General features: G+C 36.2%; 2 protein-coding genes across 5 annotated transcripts in view; one reads left to right on the top strand and one right to left on the bottom strand.

The window, feature by feature from the left end:
* Maged1 (MAGE family member D1) overlaps window positions 1–18,058 on the top strand; it is a 156,934-nt gene that overhangs the window by 55,614 nt on the left and 83,262 nt on the right. The window lies entirely within an intron of this gene.
* Window positions 6,378–8,753, bottom strand: LOC110347561 (cyclin-T2-like). Its single transcript, XM_087189702.1, is given in 3 exon segments — window positions 6,378–6,727; window positions 6,729–8,169; window positions 8,264–8,753. Coding segments are annotated over 3 exon segments (2,097 nt in total). The 3' UTR covers window positions 6,378–6,561.

Genomic DNA, 18,058 nt, shown 5'->3' with positions numbered 1-18,058 from the left:
TAAGTAATTTAAGATTTATTTAACTTGAGTTTTTTCTTCTTAGTCATAATATTTAACTAGGTGTGTTTATAAATTAGAAACTGACTTCAAAGGCTAGGGGTCTAGCTCAGTGGTAGAGCCCTTGCCTAGCATTCATAAGGCCCTATGTTTGATCTCTAGCACTGACAAAAACAGAAAAGAAAAAAACTGACTTATACTTAGTATTGTAAAATATTGAAATCACAGAAAAATGTAAAGAATAATACAATGAACACTTTTGCATCTATTGTATAGCTTAATAATTTTTTAAAATTACAGTGCAGCCAGGCATGTTGGTGCATGCCTGTAATCCCAGCACTTGGGAGGCTGAGGCAGGAAGATCAAGTGAGTTCAAGGCCAGCCTGGACTACATAGTGAGTTCAAGACCGGTCTGAACTACATAATGAGGCCCTGTTTCAAACAAGCAAAATCACAGTGCAGTTGAAACCCTCTATATCAGGGGTTCCCAACCCCTGGGCCAGAAACTGGTACCAGTCTGACAGATGGAGGTGAGTGGCAGGCAAGCTGGGGAAGCAAGATTCATCTATATTTACAGCTTCCTTCTCCCCCAATCTCTAGCATTATCTCTCGAGCTCTGCCTCTTGTCAGATTAGTGGCTGGCATTAGATTCTTACAGGATCAGGTCCATGGGAGGGATCTAGGTTGTGTACCAGTTATGAACATCCCTCCCCGCTTTTCCCTTGGCCATGGAAAAATTGTCTTCTATGAAACCTGGTGCCAAAAAGTTTGGGGACCACTGCCCTATATGATCCTTTCCAGCCACATACTATTCTTCCCACCACTCCAGATTGTCACTATCTCCCATTCACCATTTTGAATTTCTTTTGACCTTACTACTTATTTTAGTGTCACTTGAAATATATGAAATTTTGTTTTTTGTTTATTATAATGTATGCATTCTTCTACAAACTTCAGGTTTTTTTTTTTTTGGTACCAGGGATCGAACTCTGGTCCTTGCACTTTCAAGGCTGGTGGTAGAACCACTGAGCTAAATCCCTGGCCCATGAACTTCAGTTTTTGTTCAACATAATATTTGAGAGATTCACTCATATTAATATCTGTAAAGCTTATGCATGTATTTAAAAGTCCATATGAAATGATTGCAGTTTCAGACTCTTGATGTTTGATCGCTGCTAACTTTGAAGCTCCACCCTTCCCTCTTTCCCTCTGCCACTCATCTGGGCAAGATGCTAAGCCATGATGCTGCCTCCTTTACCACAAAGGGAATGTTCAAACCATAGTGTGAATCTTTACCCCAGGCCCATCCCAGTTAGCATAAAAACCCAAACCAGTGTTCTTTCCTTGCTCTATCAAACCATGTTTTGGATGCGCTTGAGGACCAGCACTGCTCTATGCAAAAAGCCTCATTTCATGACTGCTAGTGTGTGTTTGGTGTCATTGGTGTTAGCATACAAACCAGGTTTTGAGTTGAGAGTCTTTGTGGAGTGTTCAGAATATTATCTCAGTGTTCTTCTGTGATGAACATTAGATTGTTTCTTTCTTTTTTTTTTTTTGCAGTTGAATGCAGTGCTTCCATGGATACTTTTCGCTTTTTCTTACTAATTTGTGTGTTATTTTTATATTCTGGACTTGTTTCTAATGTCTGCTCTCCATCTTTTGTCTTTTTATTTTAATAATTTCTTTTATAGTAGAGACATTATATATTTTGAGATAACCAAATCATCATTTTTATTTATGATTGATCTTTGTTTAGAAAATATTTCTCTAATCATGAGATCCTAAAATGTCCTCCTAAGTGTCCTAATACCTTTAAAAGTGATTTTTAAAATTTAGAACTTGGATCTACTTGTATTTGTTTTGATAGTAGCCTAGGCTGTTTTCTTATATTTGTCTGGTTTTGGTATTAGGGTCATGCCGACCTCAGAGCAAGTTAGGAATTTCTTGATATTGTTAAATTCTGTGGAAAAGTTCATGTAGAACTGGAATTATTTCTTCTTTAAATGTTGGTAAAATTTGCTAGTGAACTCATCTTAGTCTTAAAATTTCCTTGTAGTAAGGTTATACTACTAACTTAATTTCTTTAAGAGATATGGCTATTCAAGTTGACTATTTTTTGTTCAGGGCCTTTCAAAGAATTTGTTCATCTCATCTATGCTGTTGAGTTTATTGCCACAAATTTTTTTCACAACATTCACTGATCTTACTTTCTGAAGAATTGCACAGATACCAGTTTTTTCATTACCGAAACTGGTAATCTTCATCACCTTATTCCTAGCTAATTTGGCTAGAAACTTATCTAGTGTGCTGAAACTAAAAGACCTGCCAGTTTGATTTATTGTATTATTTTCTGTATACTTTTTTTTATCAATTGAGAGATGAACATTGAAATATCCAGCTCTTTGTCTCTCTTCACAGTTCTACTAGTTTTACTACATGCATTTTGGAACTCTTATTATGTACATTAATGTTGAGGGTTAATATGTCCTCCTGTTGGGATGACCATATCATTATATAATTCCCTTTATCATGGTAATATTCTTTCAATTGAAATATACTTTGTCTGTTATGAATATAGTCAAGCTACAATCCTTTAACCTTTGTATGTTTTTGACCTTTATATGTTTAATGAGCATTTAAAAAATTTTATTAGTACTATATGTTTACAATATCTAGTGCTTACATTCATCTTGGAGGTTTGTAGGTATACCTGTTGTATCTTGATTATTTTGTTGCATTTTGATCATTTTTACTCCCCCTGCCTCCACTCCCTTCTCTCCCACCTTCTCCAGATCCCCTTCCCATCTTTTTAAGAGTCTACCTCCTTGTTTCTTTCTTTTTTTTTTTTTTTGGTACTGGGGATCAAACTTGGGACCTTGCGCTTGTGAGGCAGGAGGTGGCACCACTGAGCTAAATCCTTAACCCTATCTCCCTGTTTCTTAACATGGCTCTTTTATTTTGGTCTTTAAATTATTTATATTTTGGATCCCTCACATAGTATTAGAGAAACCATGTGCTATTTAACCTTTTGTGACTTATTTTACTCAGTATTATCATCTTAATATCTGTCCATTTTCTTACAAATGACTCAAATTTATCTTTGTTTATGGCTGGGTAGTACTCTACTGTGTATATATATTACATTTTCTGTATGCATTCATCTATTGATGGGCATGTAGGCCAGTTCATTATCTAGCTATTGTGAGTTTTGCTGCTTTTGTAAACATAGATTGGTATCTATGACTATAGTATGGTGAGTTTAGCTTTTTCAGGAAGCCACTAGAAGTATAGCTGAGTGAAATGGAAGTTTTTAGTTCTGTGAGGAATCTCCGTACTTATTTTCAAAGTGTTTGTACTAGTTTGTATTTCATTTTTAAGGCATCATATAATTGGATTTTTTATTGTTATTCAGTGTGACAGTCTCTGCTTTTAATTGGGATGTTTAAAAAATTAGCATTTAATATAATGATGGATATCTGGTTAGATTTCACTTTATCATCTTGCTATATTTTCTATTTAACCTGTCTTATTTTTCCACTTTTATCTGCCTTTTAATGAATTGAACATTGTTTATTATTTTGTTTCTCCTTTTTTTTAAGCTTTCTGTGTTTATTTTAGTAGTTGTTTTAAGGTTTATATACAAATTTAATTTATCATTGTCTACCCTCAAATGATGTTATAACAACTCACAGAGTATAACAACCTTTGGATAGCATATACTCCTACTTAGCCCCTCCTGGCACTTTTTGTAATTGTATATCTTACTTCTTTATATGTTATAAATATAAAAAATTTTTATTATTTTTGTCTGAGCTGTCAATTATCTTTTTTTTTAAGATGTTTAAAGATAATGCTTTTTAATATTTCAAATATTTTTTAAAAATCTCATAAAAATGTATTACCTTAACAGTACTTTGCACATGTGGAATTTCATATCTAAATTTGATATTATTTTGGTTTATTTATGGCTACTTACAAGAAGACTCACAGTAATGTCCATTCATCTGAGTCTTTTTCTTTGGTAAAGCCTAATGGGACCAGGCCGATGAATTATTTTATGCAAATAAGATGGTTGAAGCAAACTCATGGTAATATGAATTATAAGAGTTTTTGTTTAATGGCAGTGAAACTTAAAAGGATTTCTGCATTAATCACCTTTGTGGTTTTGGAAGCTTAATATCCTGTTCAGAGGTTAAAGAGTTTGAATAGCTCACACAATCCTGTAAAAATCACAACTGACTGCCCTTTAATAAATAAAGTCATTGTAAAGAATTACATTTACAGAGTGAAAAGTTAATACATAGCATTTCAAATTCAATTTTGGAAGTACTAGTAAGTACTGACCATAACAATATATACTAGATATCTTTTTAACTGTCCATCATTAGCACCAATAAAGATTCAACAAAATTACCTTTATTCACACATTTCAAAACAATTCTTCAAATTCTTAGTGAAGTTTAACTATAGTCACAGACCTTAAATATTCACATTGTCTTCTATGTCATACTGAAAATAAGTTCACTACTTTTCTGGATATTCTTTACAAAATCTTATTAAAATTCCTGTAATTATCCCCAATTATACAGTAGCACAACCACCCTATGTCGTTTCACATGATAGATCTGTAGAGGTTTCACATCTAAATCACCAAGAACAGAACCATTCCCTCCCTCATCTTGCCCTCAGCTTAATTCTATACTAGTCCTTGGATCATGTACCACTGTAAAAGTATATCAAAATTACCATGTTTATGGATACAATATTATGCCATACAGAACAACAAAGTTACATATAATGACAAAATTACTAATGTTATGCAAGACAAGAACAAATGTCAGGACATGCTACCTAGGCAAAGTCCCTAGAAGGAGGTTCCTAGTATCCCAAATTCAAATAACATTGATGAAATAATAAAGTTATCTTAGATAACTGCTAAATAAAAGTAGAGCACAGATTAAACTCTATTATTTACAACCACAAAGTATTTGAGTAAAGTTACAATTGTGCACATATCAGTGGCTTTGTAACAAAAATAGTTCATTTACAGCGGAAAAATTAAGACAGTTTTCAGTTCAATGTAAGTTGAATTCAATCAATCTCAAAGATACTCAAAAGCTCCAAGATTTACCACAGAATAAAGTCAAGATTAGCAATAGACAAGAGCCATACTACTGGTATTTAAAACAAAACTTATACAAGTTGAAGTCTATCATTCAATCAGGAGTCAGATGACTGTGCAAACTTTACCTTAACAGGAATATACTGAGATGTGCAAACAAATGTAAAACCTCCGCTAGTGGTTTGCCTGGAGGCTGATCTTTTTTTTTCTACAGAGCTTTCTGATAGCAACCATAAGCTATAAATACAGGTACAGTGCACAGTCAGTAATCTTTTCTTTTTATTTATTGTTAGAATATAAAAGAATTAAGAGAGCATAGGTTTAATTTCATTTTTATAAGGAAGACTGCATTTACCTGAAAAAGAAATATGACATCACACACAAACACGCTTCAGGGGAGGAGAGTATTTAAGAATATGGTGTCGTTCTGAATGCTAAAGGAAAAGTGATCCCTGTTTATTGTTAAAATACGTAGTGTTAAAGTTCAAGGAAAAACTTACTAATTCTTCACTATGTAAGTTTTTGTGAATTTAGTTTTCAAATCACAGTAATCTATATAATTATTAACAGCTGTTTTATACTGTAATAAGCCAACAGACATTTAAATGCACTTCACATCAAGAGTATGTAAACTTTATTTTTTTCTTCTTCAAGCCTTCAGAGAATTAGGGGCCATTTCAGCGGCCAATCTGGTCAGGACCTCTGAAGGCAAAAACTGAGTGCCTCACAGTGTAAAGGCCCACTTGTGGCACTGCATACCCATCTGGTAGTGAAGTGTCCCTCTCTTCAGCGGCTTCCAGTAAGGGCTAGAGTTTAAGGTTAACATGAAAAAGTGCCACCTTTGTTTCAGATTAGTGTTGGACTCTGACAAGAGAAAATAAAGTTATTCTGTACATTGTTATACTTACAAGCAGCTCCAATCCTGAGTATTTATGGTAATATCTAAACATACAAAAATGTATGTACATTTTCCTCCACTTTCTTGTGAACAGTTGTCAGTATACTGTTTTATCCCTTTATCATTGAAACATGCAAATCATACATACAAGTATAAATACACAAAAGAAAACAATTTTCACTCATTCAAAAGCCAAGCAACAACAAAACATAACTACAGTATTCAAATTATAAATAATGCTTGAGGCATCTTATATTCCTAGAAGCAGCCAGGCATTCATCCTAATGTTCTTAGCTGCAATTGTAGAAATAATGAGTTTTGCACCTTCCATGCTTTTACAGTATTTATAACACTATCATATGTGGAGATAAAGACTTGTTTACTATAATCTCTTCTTTTCAGAATGAAGAATAAAGCAGCACTTACAAATATTGAAGCAGTGGCAGAAACAGCAAGTGTTACCACTGCTAGATCAGGAGGAAGTTTTCCATTCTAACAATTTTTAAATTAAAAAAGTAAAGGAAAAATTGACCTAAACAAATGATTACATATTCATTCCTTGGGCACTTAACAGCGAGTCCAGCATGTCGAATGTGTCTTTGTAGTCCATATGCTGGCTGTTTGTACTGTACTCGTGATTGGCATCAGGTCCGTTGGTCTCCACTGGCTTCTTGTCCAGTTTCACGAGGGTGCTGAGATGTCCGTAGCCCACCTGAACTTTTGGAACTTTTGCTCATTTTGGAGTGATGGTTGTGAGAAGCATCATTGATATGCAGCTTCTTCCTTGAAGAACTGGAACTAGAGGAAATGCCATCACTGCTCAGGCCAACTGGACTCCTCAAAACAGTGGGTGGTATTCCATCAGCATTGTGTTTACTGCCACTGCTGCTGCCACCACTGTGCAAATGGGGATGCTTGTGACTGCTGGTGTGGTGGCGGTTTGCAGGGTGCTCCTTGTGCTTTTCCTTATGGTCTCTGCTAATATGTGGGCTCGAATGCTTGCTCTTCCCACTGCCTTTGTCAGAAGAGCTGTGTCTTTCTGAGGATGAAACTTTTATCTTCATCTTCAGCTCTTCTTTACTGGTGCCTTTATCAGTGGGTGGTAATGGAATTCGTAATTTCAGTGATCCACTCTTTTCCTTTTTTTCTGCCATGTACTTTTCAGGTTTTTCAGTATTTGTGATAGGAATTTTCATTTTAATGGGAGAAGTTACGGAACTGCTGCTTGTTGCCTGTGACTGCGTGTGTTTGTGTTGCTGTTCTACCTGGGCAGCTATATAATGATCCCTTACATCGACATCCAGAGTTTCTAGCTTACGTTTTTCTCTGTATTTATCTAAAGACATTTTCTGAGGAATAACTCCAGGAGTAGCAGAAATTGGCCCATGGTGTTTACTGCTCCCTGCTTTATGAGTATATTCTTGCTTAACAGAAGAATGATCAGAAATTTTGTCAGGTCTGTGATGTAATCCTGAATGGAGTGATATAGAAGGTCCCTGTTGGAAGTTGATGTTGTACTGGGTGCCAGACAAAGACGTCTCCTGTTTCTGTGAATATATTGGTTCTGTCCTTGCTGATTCTTGATGCTGAGGCCATTCTTGGTGTGATGACAAACCATATGAGGTACCTGGCATTCCTGTGGCTAGCATTGACAAATTGTCAGTTGTATGGCTGTCCTAAGCAGAAATATGTCCTGAATTTAGAGGTACTGGTGCAGGGAATGCAGAAGTAGATGGTTTCTGAAAACTTGGGTTTGTTGGTACACCAGTGACACTATCTACTAAAATGGAATTCTGAACCAAAGATGAACCAAGAAGTGGTGCCTTTGTTACTTGTCCATCTACTTTTGGTTTCTTAACCGGCTGATCAGCCCTCCAGTTTCGAATCCTCTTCACCCTACTAGGCGTTTTCTCCAATATTTGTAGAAACTCATGTGTTAGCTCATCTAGTAATTCTAGAGTAACTGTAGGATCTACATATTCCCACCAATGCTTTCCATCAGTTGACACAGGAATCTCCCAATTGGACCATTTGCAAACCAAATGAATGCACACACAAGCTATCACTGTTGGTTTGTACTGCAGACAGAAGGTCGTAAGATGCAGACTGTTGGTAGCCATGAAATAGGATGTCTGTGCCAAATCCTTGCTTGTACTTAAAAATATCACAAGAGCGCCATCATTTTCTATACTACAGAAAATCTTCAACAACATTCACTCAAATGTTTCTTGCTATCCCCCAAAGATCTCTTACTAACTGGGTGCACTTCACCACATCTGTGTGTGGGTGTTCAATGGTGATCTCAAAACCTAGTGTTTGTAGCATTATGGTTTCAAGTAAAACCAGTTCTTGAGTCTGCTGAAGGTAAGCATCACATTTTGTATCCAGCAGTGGCTCTAGGGGATAAAGGCAAGCATGTGCTACTTTGATAACATGTTCAAGTTTTCGAGCCTGTTCTTCTACTTTTGCAGCCAAAAATAATGCAGTAGGTGATATTATATTTCTACTGAATTTGGTGAAAGAATGGTGCATATAAAACCTGTGCATATAAACAATTGCAGTGTTTATTGTGAGCTGAGAGACACTGAGACGCTGCCCCATGTCCTGGATAAGGTTAGCAGACTGCTGCCAGTACGAGAGCTCTTTATCCGCCTCCACACCACAGCGGCGACTCGGTGTGTTCTCCAGCTGTTCGCCAGTAAAGAACCAGCGAGAAGTTCCACGGCCCAACGCCATGACTCTTCCTCCTCCGCCCGCCCTGTCAATTATCTTTTGAAGAGATTTAAATAAGAAAAATTATGTTTTTAACCTTTGTAATTTTCATTTCCATTGCTCTTCATTCCTTTATGTAGATCTGTATTTCCACCTGTTATCATTTTTCTTTTGACCTGAAGGACTTCCTTTAATATTTCCCATAATCTAGATTTCCTGTTGATGAATTCTTTTAGCTTTCATTTGTTTCATGTCTTTAGTCTCTTTTTTTGAAATTTTCTGTGGGTATAGAATCTTTAGTTCACCTTTTTTCCTTTCACTTGTATGAAATGTTGTTCCCCATCTTCTTATGTCCATCTTTTCTGATGAGACCTTTTTTTTCTTTAGTATCAGGGATCGAACTCGGGTCCTTCCGCTTGCAAGGCAGGTGGCGGAACCACGGAGCTAAATCCCTGGCCCTGAGAAGTCTTTTTTAAAAAATTTATCTTTTTATTTTTCCTGAAATACTTCCAGAATTTCATTTCTTTTACTCATATTGATTGTGATGTACCTCGTGGTTTTCATGTTTCTTGTGTTTCAAATTTGTATTCTCTCGGATCTTTTGATTATCAAGTTTGGAAAATTTTAAGCCACTATTTCTTCATATATTTTCTCTTTTGCTACTTCTCCCATCTCCTGGGATTACTCATGTATTAAGTTGCTCGTCTTGGTTCAGCTGATGCTATGCCTGCCTTTTAAAAATTACATTTTCTCTGTGTTTCATTTTGGATGATATTTATTGGTATCTTCAAGCTCTTGAATATTTTCTTTTCCATTGTTTAATATGTCATTTGTCCAGTTTGTTATATTTTTCACCTCAGATACCATGTTTTACACCTCTGAAATTTTTTTTTTCCGTTAAGTTTATTGGTACATTTTAGGTATACAATAGAGTTACATTCATGATTGGGATCTTGTACCTTTACATGATGTATCTTGGTTCTTATTTTTCTCCCATTCCCCTAACCTCCCTTTACCCCCTCCCCCCTTTCCTATTTACAAAGACTGTTTTCATTTTTTTCCTACCTCTAATATTTTAATTTAGGATCTTTGTTATGTATTTCATGACTCACAGTTTTGAATGAGTAGATTATAACTGTTTCATTGTCTTTATCTTTTAATTCTGCCATTCATGTCGTTCTTCCTTGGGTTAAATATATTGTTTTTGTATTTTCAACGTGTGCTGCTGATAATGTTTGTTTGCATTCAGACCTTGTGAATTTTACCTTGTTGGTTGCTAGAGTATTTTTTTTTTTAACATCTATCAGTTTTCTCAAACTTTTCTTGGGCTAGAATGTGATAAAGTTGCATGGAAACAGTTTGATCCTTTAATGTCTTGCTATTAAGATTTGTTAGGTAGAGCCAGAGTGGCCCTCAGTGTAGGAAAAATGATTCCGTGCTGGTTGTTGGTGATAGATACTGTTCCTGGCCCAGTGTTAATGATAAAAAACTATTCTAATTCTTTCAAATAATTCTTTCTCCTGCCTTGGATAGTTGCTTCACACGTACACTTAGGGATATTCTTTTGAATACAGTAGACCCTTGACTTATGAACTCAGTTCATTCTGAGGGCTACTTGTAACTCAAGTTGTCAATTGAAGGCTCAGGCTCCCCTATACAGGGTTCAACGTCTCTCTCTTATACAGACAGATTCAGTGTCCTTAGAGAGACATTGGCCCAGGGTTTCTCAATTAACCCCATACAGGAAAGGATGTTGTAATGTTCCTTCCAGAACTTTTTAAGGGTTGAATCTGTCAGACCATCTGGGAGCACAGGTGGCTGGCATTTGGGTCATAACTCAAAACTTTGGTCATAAGTTAAAACTAAAATTCTGGTCATAATCCAAGTTGTTCGTATGTCAGGCCAGTCATAACTTGAGGGTCTCCCTGGACTCTCAGCTTTATCTCCTCACCTCCTGGAATCTCCCAGGCTCCATCTCAGTTGCACTTGCCTGTGCCATGGTCTGAGCACTCAAGGCAGGCTTCTAAACAGCGGTTTTACATTTATTTAACTATCAGCTTTCCAAGAGGCACTTTTAATTATAGAGGTTACTTGACTGATATAAATACTGTAATTAATATAATAAAGTGGACACGAAGTGCTATAAATGTCTTTGTATTTATTTAAATGAGGTAATTGGCTAAATTAACCAATCTAGGAGCATTAAATTAATTTTTAGTTCAAGTGCCTACAAAAACACTTTGCTCTGAGCACTAGCACTTAAGAGTTCACTTTTCAGTTTTTTATACCAGCCAAATAACCACCATCAACAAAAGTTATAAAGAGTAGATATTTCACCATAGTAGATTACTAGGGATTAAGATTATAGCTCTCTTGGCAGGTTGATTTTGAGAAATTTTGCCTACTAGATCAAAGTTACACGATTCTTTTTACCCTTTTAGTTTTGCTGGCTGAAGATGGTTGGCTGGTATCTGTTGTCTCAGGGCTTTAATACCCTACCCTAATGGCTCCAGTTAACTCCAGATGTTTGCTCCAGAAAAAGATGCAGAGGTTCTGTAAAGATAAAAATCAATAAAATACAAATTACTGCCTAGGTGTAAGACCGTGGCCCTCACCAAACGCTCCAAGGAGCTGACTACAGCGAAGATCACCCGGGAGGGAACACACCAGACAAGTTGTGAAAGTAAAACAGACCTTTATTAGTCTGGTCATACGGCACTCTCAAGCACCAAGCTTAGAGAGGCCCCTAACTCAGGGGTTTGGATGGTTTTATAGGGGCTGCGTGGGAACTTGGCAAGCAGAACTACAGAAGCGGAATTTTTGTGGTTAGGGGACGGTGAGGGGAGTGTTGCAGGTGTTCTTTGCACAGCTAGCTAGCAGGAAGTTCTGCACAAAGCAAGCATTGATACATTTCATGATTTTTCAACAGATAAGCAAGTACATTTTGGGAACTCTGCGTCCCTTTTGTGAGCCTAAAACCAACGGGGACAAGATGGGACCCTAGTACAAAATGGAGTAACTTTTGCTCGGGCCCACATAGGAAACCTCATTTACTCTTTGGTGTCAGTAATTAACTTCTTCCCAGGAGAGTTTAAGAAACTGACCCAAGTTAATAGCCATTTGTGAAGGTGATATTTAAAGAAATGTAAAGATGCTATTTAGAATCCTTTCTGTCTATATCAAGGATGTGATGCTTCCATCACAAAGATTTCTTCTCTGTCCTACTGACAAAGAAGTAAAATATGCCCCGCTCGTGAGAACCAAAGTACCAGAAGATTTTTGGACTAATTACTAAACCCCATTATAGATTGGTAGCTGTACTTTTAAAAGGATTTATGAATAACTTTTGCTTTACTAATAAAGACCTGAATCAGATTTAGGACTGATGAGAAGAAAAAGAATTTAAACCAAAAACCACATAACTTATGAAAATAAAAGATTTGTATGGTAAGCTTGGGTGAAGTTTCTGTGAGATATAATTTGACCTCAATGGTCAGGAAACAAAGCTGCCAGAAAGAATAAGGCTGACAAAGGGAAAGAAAACTGGCTTGCAAATACTTGCAGAAATCACGGCAAAATAAAACCACTTGCAAGTTACTCATGTGTTTTCCTGACTGTGGAGCACCTTACCTTTCAACAAAGGGCTGCATGACAGTACACTAGATATACATTTGAAAAGATAGATGGTGCACCTGAACAACTGTAAGGGAAATAATCTGTTTTCGTGGAGTATAAGTGGCTTGAGATCCTAAAGGTAGATTTCTAAAAATCATTTTTTACTCTTTATAGATACAATGATTGAAAATGGAATCATTTCTAAAATGTGTTTTACTTTGGAGATTGTTTAAATGAAGGATTCTTCTTATGGCAGAACTCTTTTGGAGAGCATGGTGTTTCTTAGTTTTATTCCAGTTAGATTCTCTACTATTTGAATGTTTATCTCAAAGATTGTTTTATATATATATATTTTTTGTATGGGGAATCAAACTCGGGACCTTGTGCTTGTGAGGCAGGCGCGGGAACCACTGAGCTAAATCCCTGGCCTGTTTTGTATTTATTTTATTTTCGGTTAACACGTACTTGTTGATTGTACCTAGGTTCAGTGTGCTATTTCCATGCATGCATACAGAGTACATTGATCAAATCTAGCCTCCCCTTTACAGTCTTCTCACACTTCCCAGCTTCTAATAATCACTGTTTTACATTCTGGTACACTTTTTTTTGTTTAATTATACATTTGAGAGGGAACATGTGGTACTTGAGTTTCTGGGCCTGGCTTATTTTACTTAAAATATGCCCTCCAATTCTGTCCATTTTTCATTTTGGCTGGATAATACTTCATTTTTTACCACATTTTCTTTATCCATTCATCTGTTCATACGCACCTAGGCTGATTTCACATCTTGGTTGTCACTGTTACTGAACCCAAGTCCATTTACTTGCTGCTTGAAAAGAAGCCCAGTGAATCAATGACAAATTATTGGGGCAAAGAAAAAGATTTATTTGGAAAGCCTGCAGACCGAAGATGGCAAACTAGTGTCCCTCACAAAGAAAACCTCAAAACTTTTTTTTTTTCTTTTTGTGATGCCCTGAGTGGAATCCATGCTAGGGATGTGATCTGCCATTGAGCTATACCTCCTGCCCCTATAAAAATGATTTTGACTCAGCACACGTTTCAAGCTCCTTTTATCTTTAGGCAAGAGAGAAAGAAAAGGTGCTTAGGTTAGGAAAGGATTGATGACTGGAGATTTCTATGTGTCTGGTGGTCTGGTGCAGGATATTGTAATACCAGGATGTTGTAAAGGATTGATGACTGGAGATTTCTATGTGTCTGGTGGTCTCGTACAGGATGTTGTAGTATCTGGTGATGGGTAATCTATTATCATGATGCCCCTGTAAATCTTGAAAATACCTTATTTTTATTTTGGCATTTTAGGCTTGAAGGGTAAGGAGATTGATTAGGGAAGTTTCAGGTAAATCAACCTTGTGCTGCTACTTTTGGACAAACATTCATTAACTGGCTAATACGTCTACATGCAGAGTTGGGAAAAACAGTCTAATTCAAAGATAAGGCAGCAAAAGAGGCAAATACGTAGAAAAGCAGAGATGCCAAGCCTTTTCACCTTGTGTTAGTCAACTATTCAGTACCTGCTAAGACCCAAGTGAAGAGTCAGTGCTTTTCACAAAAGCAGCCTTCAAGTCCCTGAAAAGTAACCTAGGCAACCGTTATCATCATATCCCACCTGTCAGAGGTGTCTTCTGCAGCAAAGCTAGTGAGAGACTAATAATACATTGTTCATCTGTGTGGCCTTAAAAATTAGTGATTTTTAAAGTCAATTAAAAGCAAATAACTAAAGAAAATGAAACTAGAGGGTTTATTTAGATTTTCCCTCAGTTACATTATCCCAAATATCGATATTTTTAGTACTTAAAATTGTCTCCTGTGAGGTTTATTCCCTCTTTTTACTTTTCTTTTTGTTGATCTCATATTTCAGTTACTAGTGTGTTCTCAGTACCAGAATTCTTTATGTCTAGGAAGATGTGTCTTCTGGGTACTAAAAGGCAAATATTCTCCTGGTCTCTGTGTATAGAAAACTGATCCATCTCGAAATTGTGAGTAATCAGCTGCATGGACAGCTTTAGATCCATAACAGACCTTTCCCTTCCTATTTCATGCTCACTCTTTTTGTTTTAAAAAATAGCTATTTTATTAGAAAACTCTGTGCTCCTTATTTCTCTGTTATTAAGTTAAATTCAGCCTTTTCCCATTTCTGCCAGGATAAAAATCTCTTGTGTTCTACAGGCTAATTTTTTTTCTATAATCTTACCTAAGAAAATTCTAGCATTTAACCTTAAAAATCAGATGTTTAGGCCAGGAATGTAGCTCAGTGGTGCAGCACCTACTTGGCAAGTGCAGGGCCCCGAGTTCAATTCCCGATACCAAAAAAGAAAAAAAAATTGAGATGTTCTTAATTAGCACAGTCTTCATGCTTACAGCTGTAGAGGGACATAGACTATTTTATGCTATGAGACTAATTCAGAAGATCTTATTTGGTGTAAAAATCAATATGTCCTCAAGGATTTTTGTCTTGTTTTCCTTCTCCATAGATACTGGTGTGTATCAAATTTTTATTGCAACAAATATAGTCAAGTAAGACAGTGGTTCTCAAAATGTGGACCAGAAACTCTGGGTATCCACGTGACCCTTTGAGGGTTTTTTAAGATCAAAACTATTTTCAGACAATACTAAAATGTTATTTGCCTTTTAAAATTTCATTATCTTGCAAATGTATAGCGATTTTTAAAAAAAGACCTATGATATTAGATATCACAACAGTTTGGATACAGAAGCAGATACAAGAATCGAACTGGTAATTTGCAGAATTGTAAAACAGCAATGTCACTTTAACTTTTTTTTATCTTGGAAAATACAGTTATTCATAAAATGTTATATATATTGCTTATAATAACTTTTATTATTGCTACCTAAAAATAAGAATTACTCATTTTTAATTTCTAATAAAATAAGCCTAATTATAACTTACATAAAACCAAAGACTTTTTGAGATCCTCAGGAATTTTTAAGAACTTAAAAGTTTGAGAATGACTGCTTGAGCTGGGTACAGTGCCACATGCCTTGTAATTCTCAGGAGGCTGAGACAGGAGGGTTGCCACAAGGTTTGAAGCCAACCTGGGCTACATAGTGAGTTCAAGGCCAGCCTGAACTACATAGTAAGACCCTGTCTCAAAAAGAGATAGAGAGGGAGGGAGAGAGAGAGACAGAGAGACAGAGAGAGAGAGAGAGAGAGAGAGAGAGAGAGAGAGAGAGAGAACCAGTGCTTGAAGACTCCCAGGACTTTAGAAACTATTGACATGTCCTATGAAAACAAGTTTCAAAAGAAAAACCTGTGGTGCTCATTGATTGCCCTAACTGATGATTTGTTACCTTAGTGCCAATGTTATATATAGCATACATGTATTTTTAAACAGTGTAAATATTTTTGGCATTTTCTTCTCTATCCCATTCATGGGGGACCAAATACAAACATGACTGAAAGGTTTTACAACATAATTAAAGAGTCTGTTTTTTTTTTTTTCGATCAACACTATGCTTCATGATAGATACATTAATAGAAGAGTTTTTAATCTGTTAGTGAGAAAGTCACTTTTTAATAGCAGGAGAAGCTTTCTTTCCAATAGTGTTTTGGGTACTTTGAGTGCTTTGGTTTGCTTACTTTCTCATTCTGTGTGTAGCATCCTTGCTATTGCTTTGTGTTGCAATTGTATGTTTTTTTAATGTAAAATGATATGATCTTGGGTCCTGCTTGCATGTGGCAAGGAGGAAAGTCTTAAGAATAGAGGCCCAGGTATGCCACTGGTGATCTTATCAGATGGGGTCAGACAGTCACAATGTGTTCACTTATAGATACTTCAGAGATACTACTTTTTCTTCTTAGAATATTTTATATTTTGAGCATGTCTTGAGTTTTTGTTTTTTGATGTGCCAATGACATTAGATTGCCACATTACTAAGTGTGCTCGAAGCAGTAACCTCTGACTTTATGGAGAGAGAGAGAGAGAGAGAGAGAGAGGGGAAGACTCATTATGTAGTTCAGGCTGGCCTTGAACTCACTATGTAGTCTTGGCTGGCCTCCAATTTGTGCCCATCTTCCTGCCTCAGCCTCCCAAGTGCTGGGATTGTAGTCATGCACCACCACACCTGGTTAATGAAATTTTTGCAACTGTTTAGGGATTTTTTTAGACGAGGCTCTGTTGCTAATATTCGTTGTCAGTTAAACACGTTAGCTTTTGCTGCTCCTTCTTCAGATTTGAGCCTGCCTGGTTTCTGACCCTGCCTCTTTCTCAGTTCCCAGATTATTTCTGTGGAAGGTAGAATAATGAATGGTACCTCAACGCTGTCTACATTCTAATGAATTTATCCATATGTTAATTTACATGCTACAAGGGACTTGCAGATATGATTAAAGATCTTGGGATGACAGTATTCTCCTTGATTATTATAAGTGTCTATATAAGGTTGAAGAGTTTTAGAGTTGTGAGGCTGATAGACGTCAGAGAGGAGAGAAGATGCTATTCTTATAGCTGCCTTTGAAAGTGGAGGAAGGTACTTTGAGCTGAGAATTGTAAACAACCTTTACAATATGGAAAAGGCAATGAAATAGTTTCTCCCCTTGAGCCTTCAGAAGAAATAAGGCCTGCTAACACTTTAATTTTAGACTAGGAAAACAATTTTGATTTTCTCCTTTCAGAATTAAAATAAATTGATGGCATTTTAGCCACTAAGTTTGTGCTAATTTGCTACAGGAGCAATAACAAAGGAATACAGGTTTCTTTTGTTTTGTTTTGTTTTTTTCCCATTAAGTTCATTGGTACATTTTCAGTATAAAATACAGTTATATTCATCATTGGGATCTTGTACCTTTACATGAGTATCTTGGTTTTTTTTTTTTTTCCCCCTTCCCTTGCCCTCCCTTCACCCTCTCCACCCTTCCCTAATTGCAGAGACCTTGTTTCCATTTTTTTCCTCTTTTCATATTTTTTCCTTTCCCTTTTTTCCCTTCCCCTACCCCTCCCAATTCCCCTGGCCTTTTAGACCTTTTCTTCCTGTTACACAATATCAGTTATACATTTTTAAAATTACAATATTAAGACCTAGGAGACATTACCACAGATTTTACAGAATTTAAAAGGATATAGAAAGCATATTACAAAAATCTGTTTTGAAATAAATTTGACAACTTCTAAGAAGTACCTTGGAAGACAAATTAATGAAACTAACTCTGGAGGAAATATAAAATTTGAATAGCACCTATTAAAGAAAGTATATTCCTAGCTTGAAAACCTACCTATATGACAACAGCAGGCTCATAAACATTTTAACTGATAAATTATATCAAACAATTAAAGCAGAAAAAAGAAGGAACACTTCTCCCCTCATTTTAGGAACTCAACATTGTGCTAATCCTAAAACTGGATAAAGATAATAGAAGAAAAAAATATGAACATAGATAGAAATTTGTTTAACAAAATAAACTATTGGAAGTCAGATGTGGCAGGATGTAGAAAGTGGTTTTGTTATAGGGATGGCAGTGTTGGTTCATCATTGGAAGATCCACCCCCAAAAGTCATCATTTTAACAGAGGAAAGGAAAAAGCCATATGATCCTGTCACTAGTTGGAGAAAAAGTATTGGACTAAATTCTACAGCTGTTCATGGTAAAAGCTATCAGGAGACTAGAAGTAGAACAGAACCTTCTCAACAGATTAAAGACATGTACTGCATACTTCCAGCGAGAATGCCTTACATAA

The sequence above is a fragment of the Heterocephalus glaber genome, unplaced genomic scaffold (assembly GCF_053883595.1).
Source record: "Heterocephalus glaber isolate CG9 unplaced genomic scaffold, H.glaber_assembly_v1.0 deba00001546, whole genome shotgun sequence".
Lineage (NCBI taxonomy): Eukaryota > Metazoa > Chordata > Mammalia > Rodentia > Bathyergidae > Heterocephalus > Heterocephalus glaber.
This window is presented reverse-complemented; position numbering and strand designations above follow the sequence as displayed.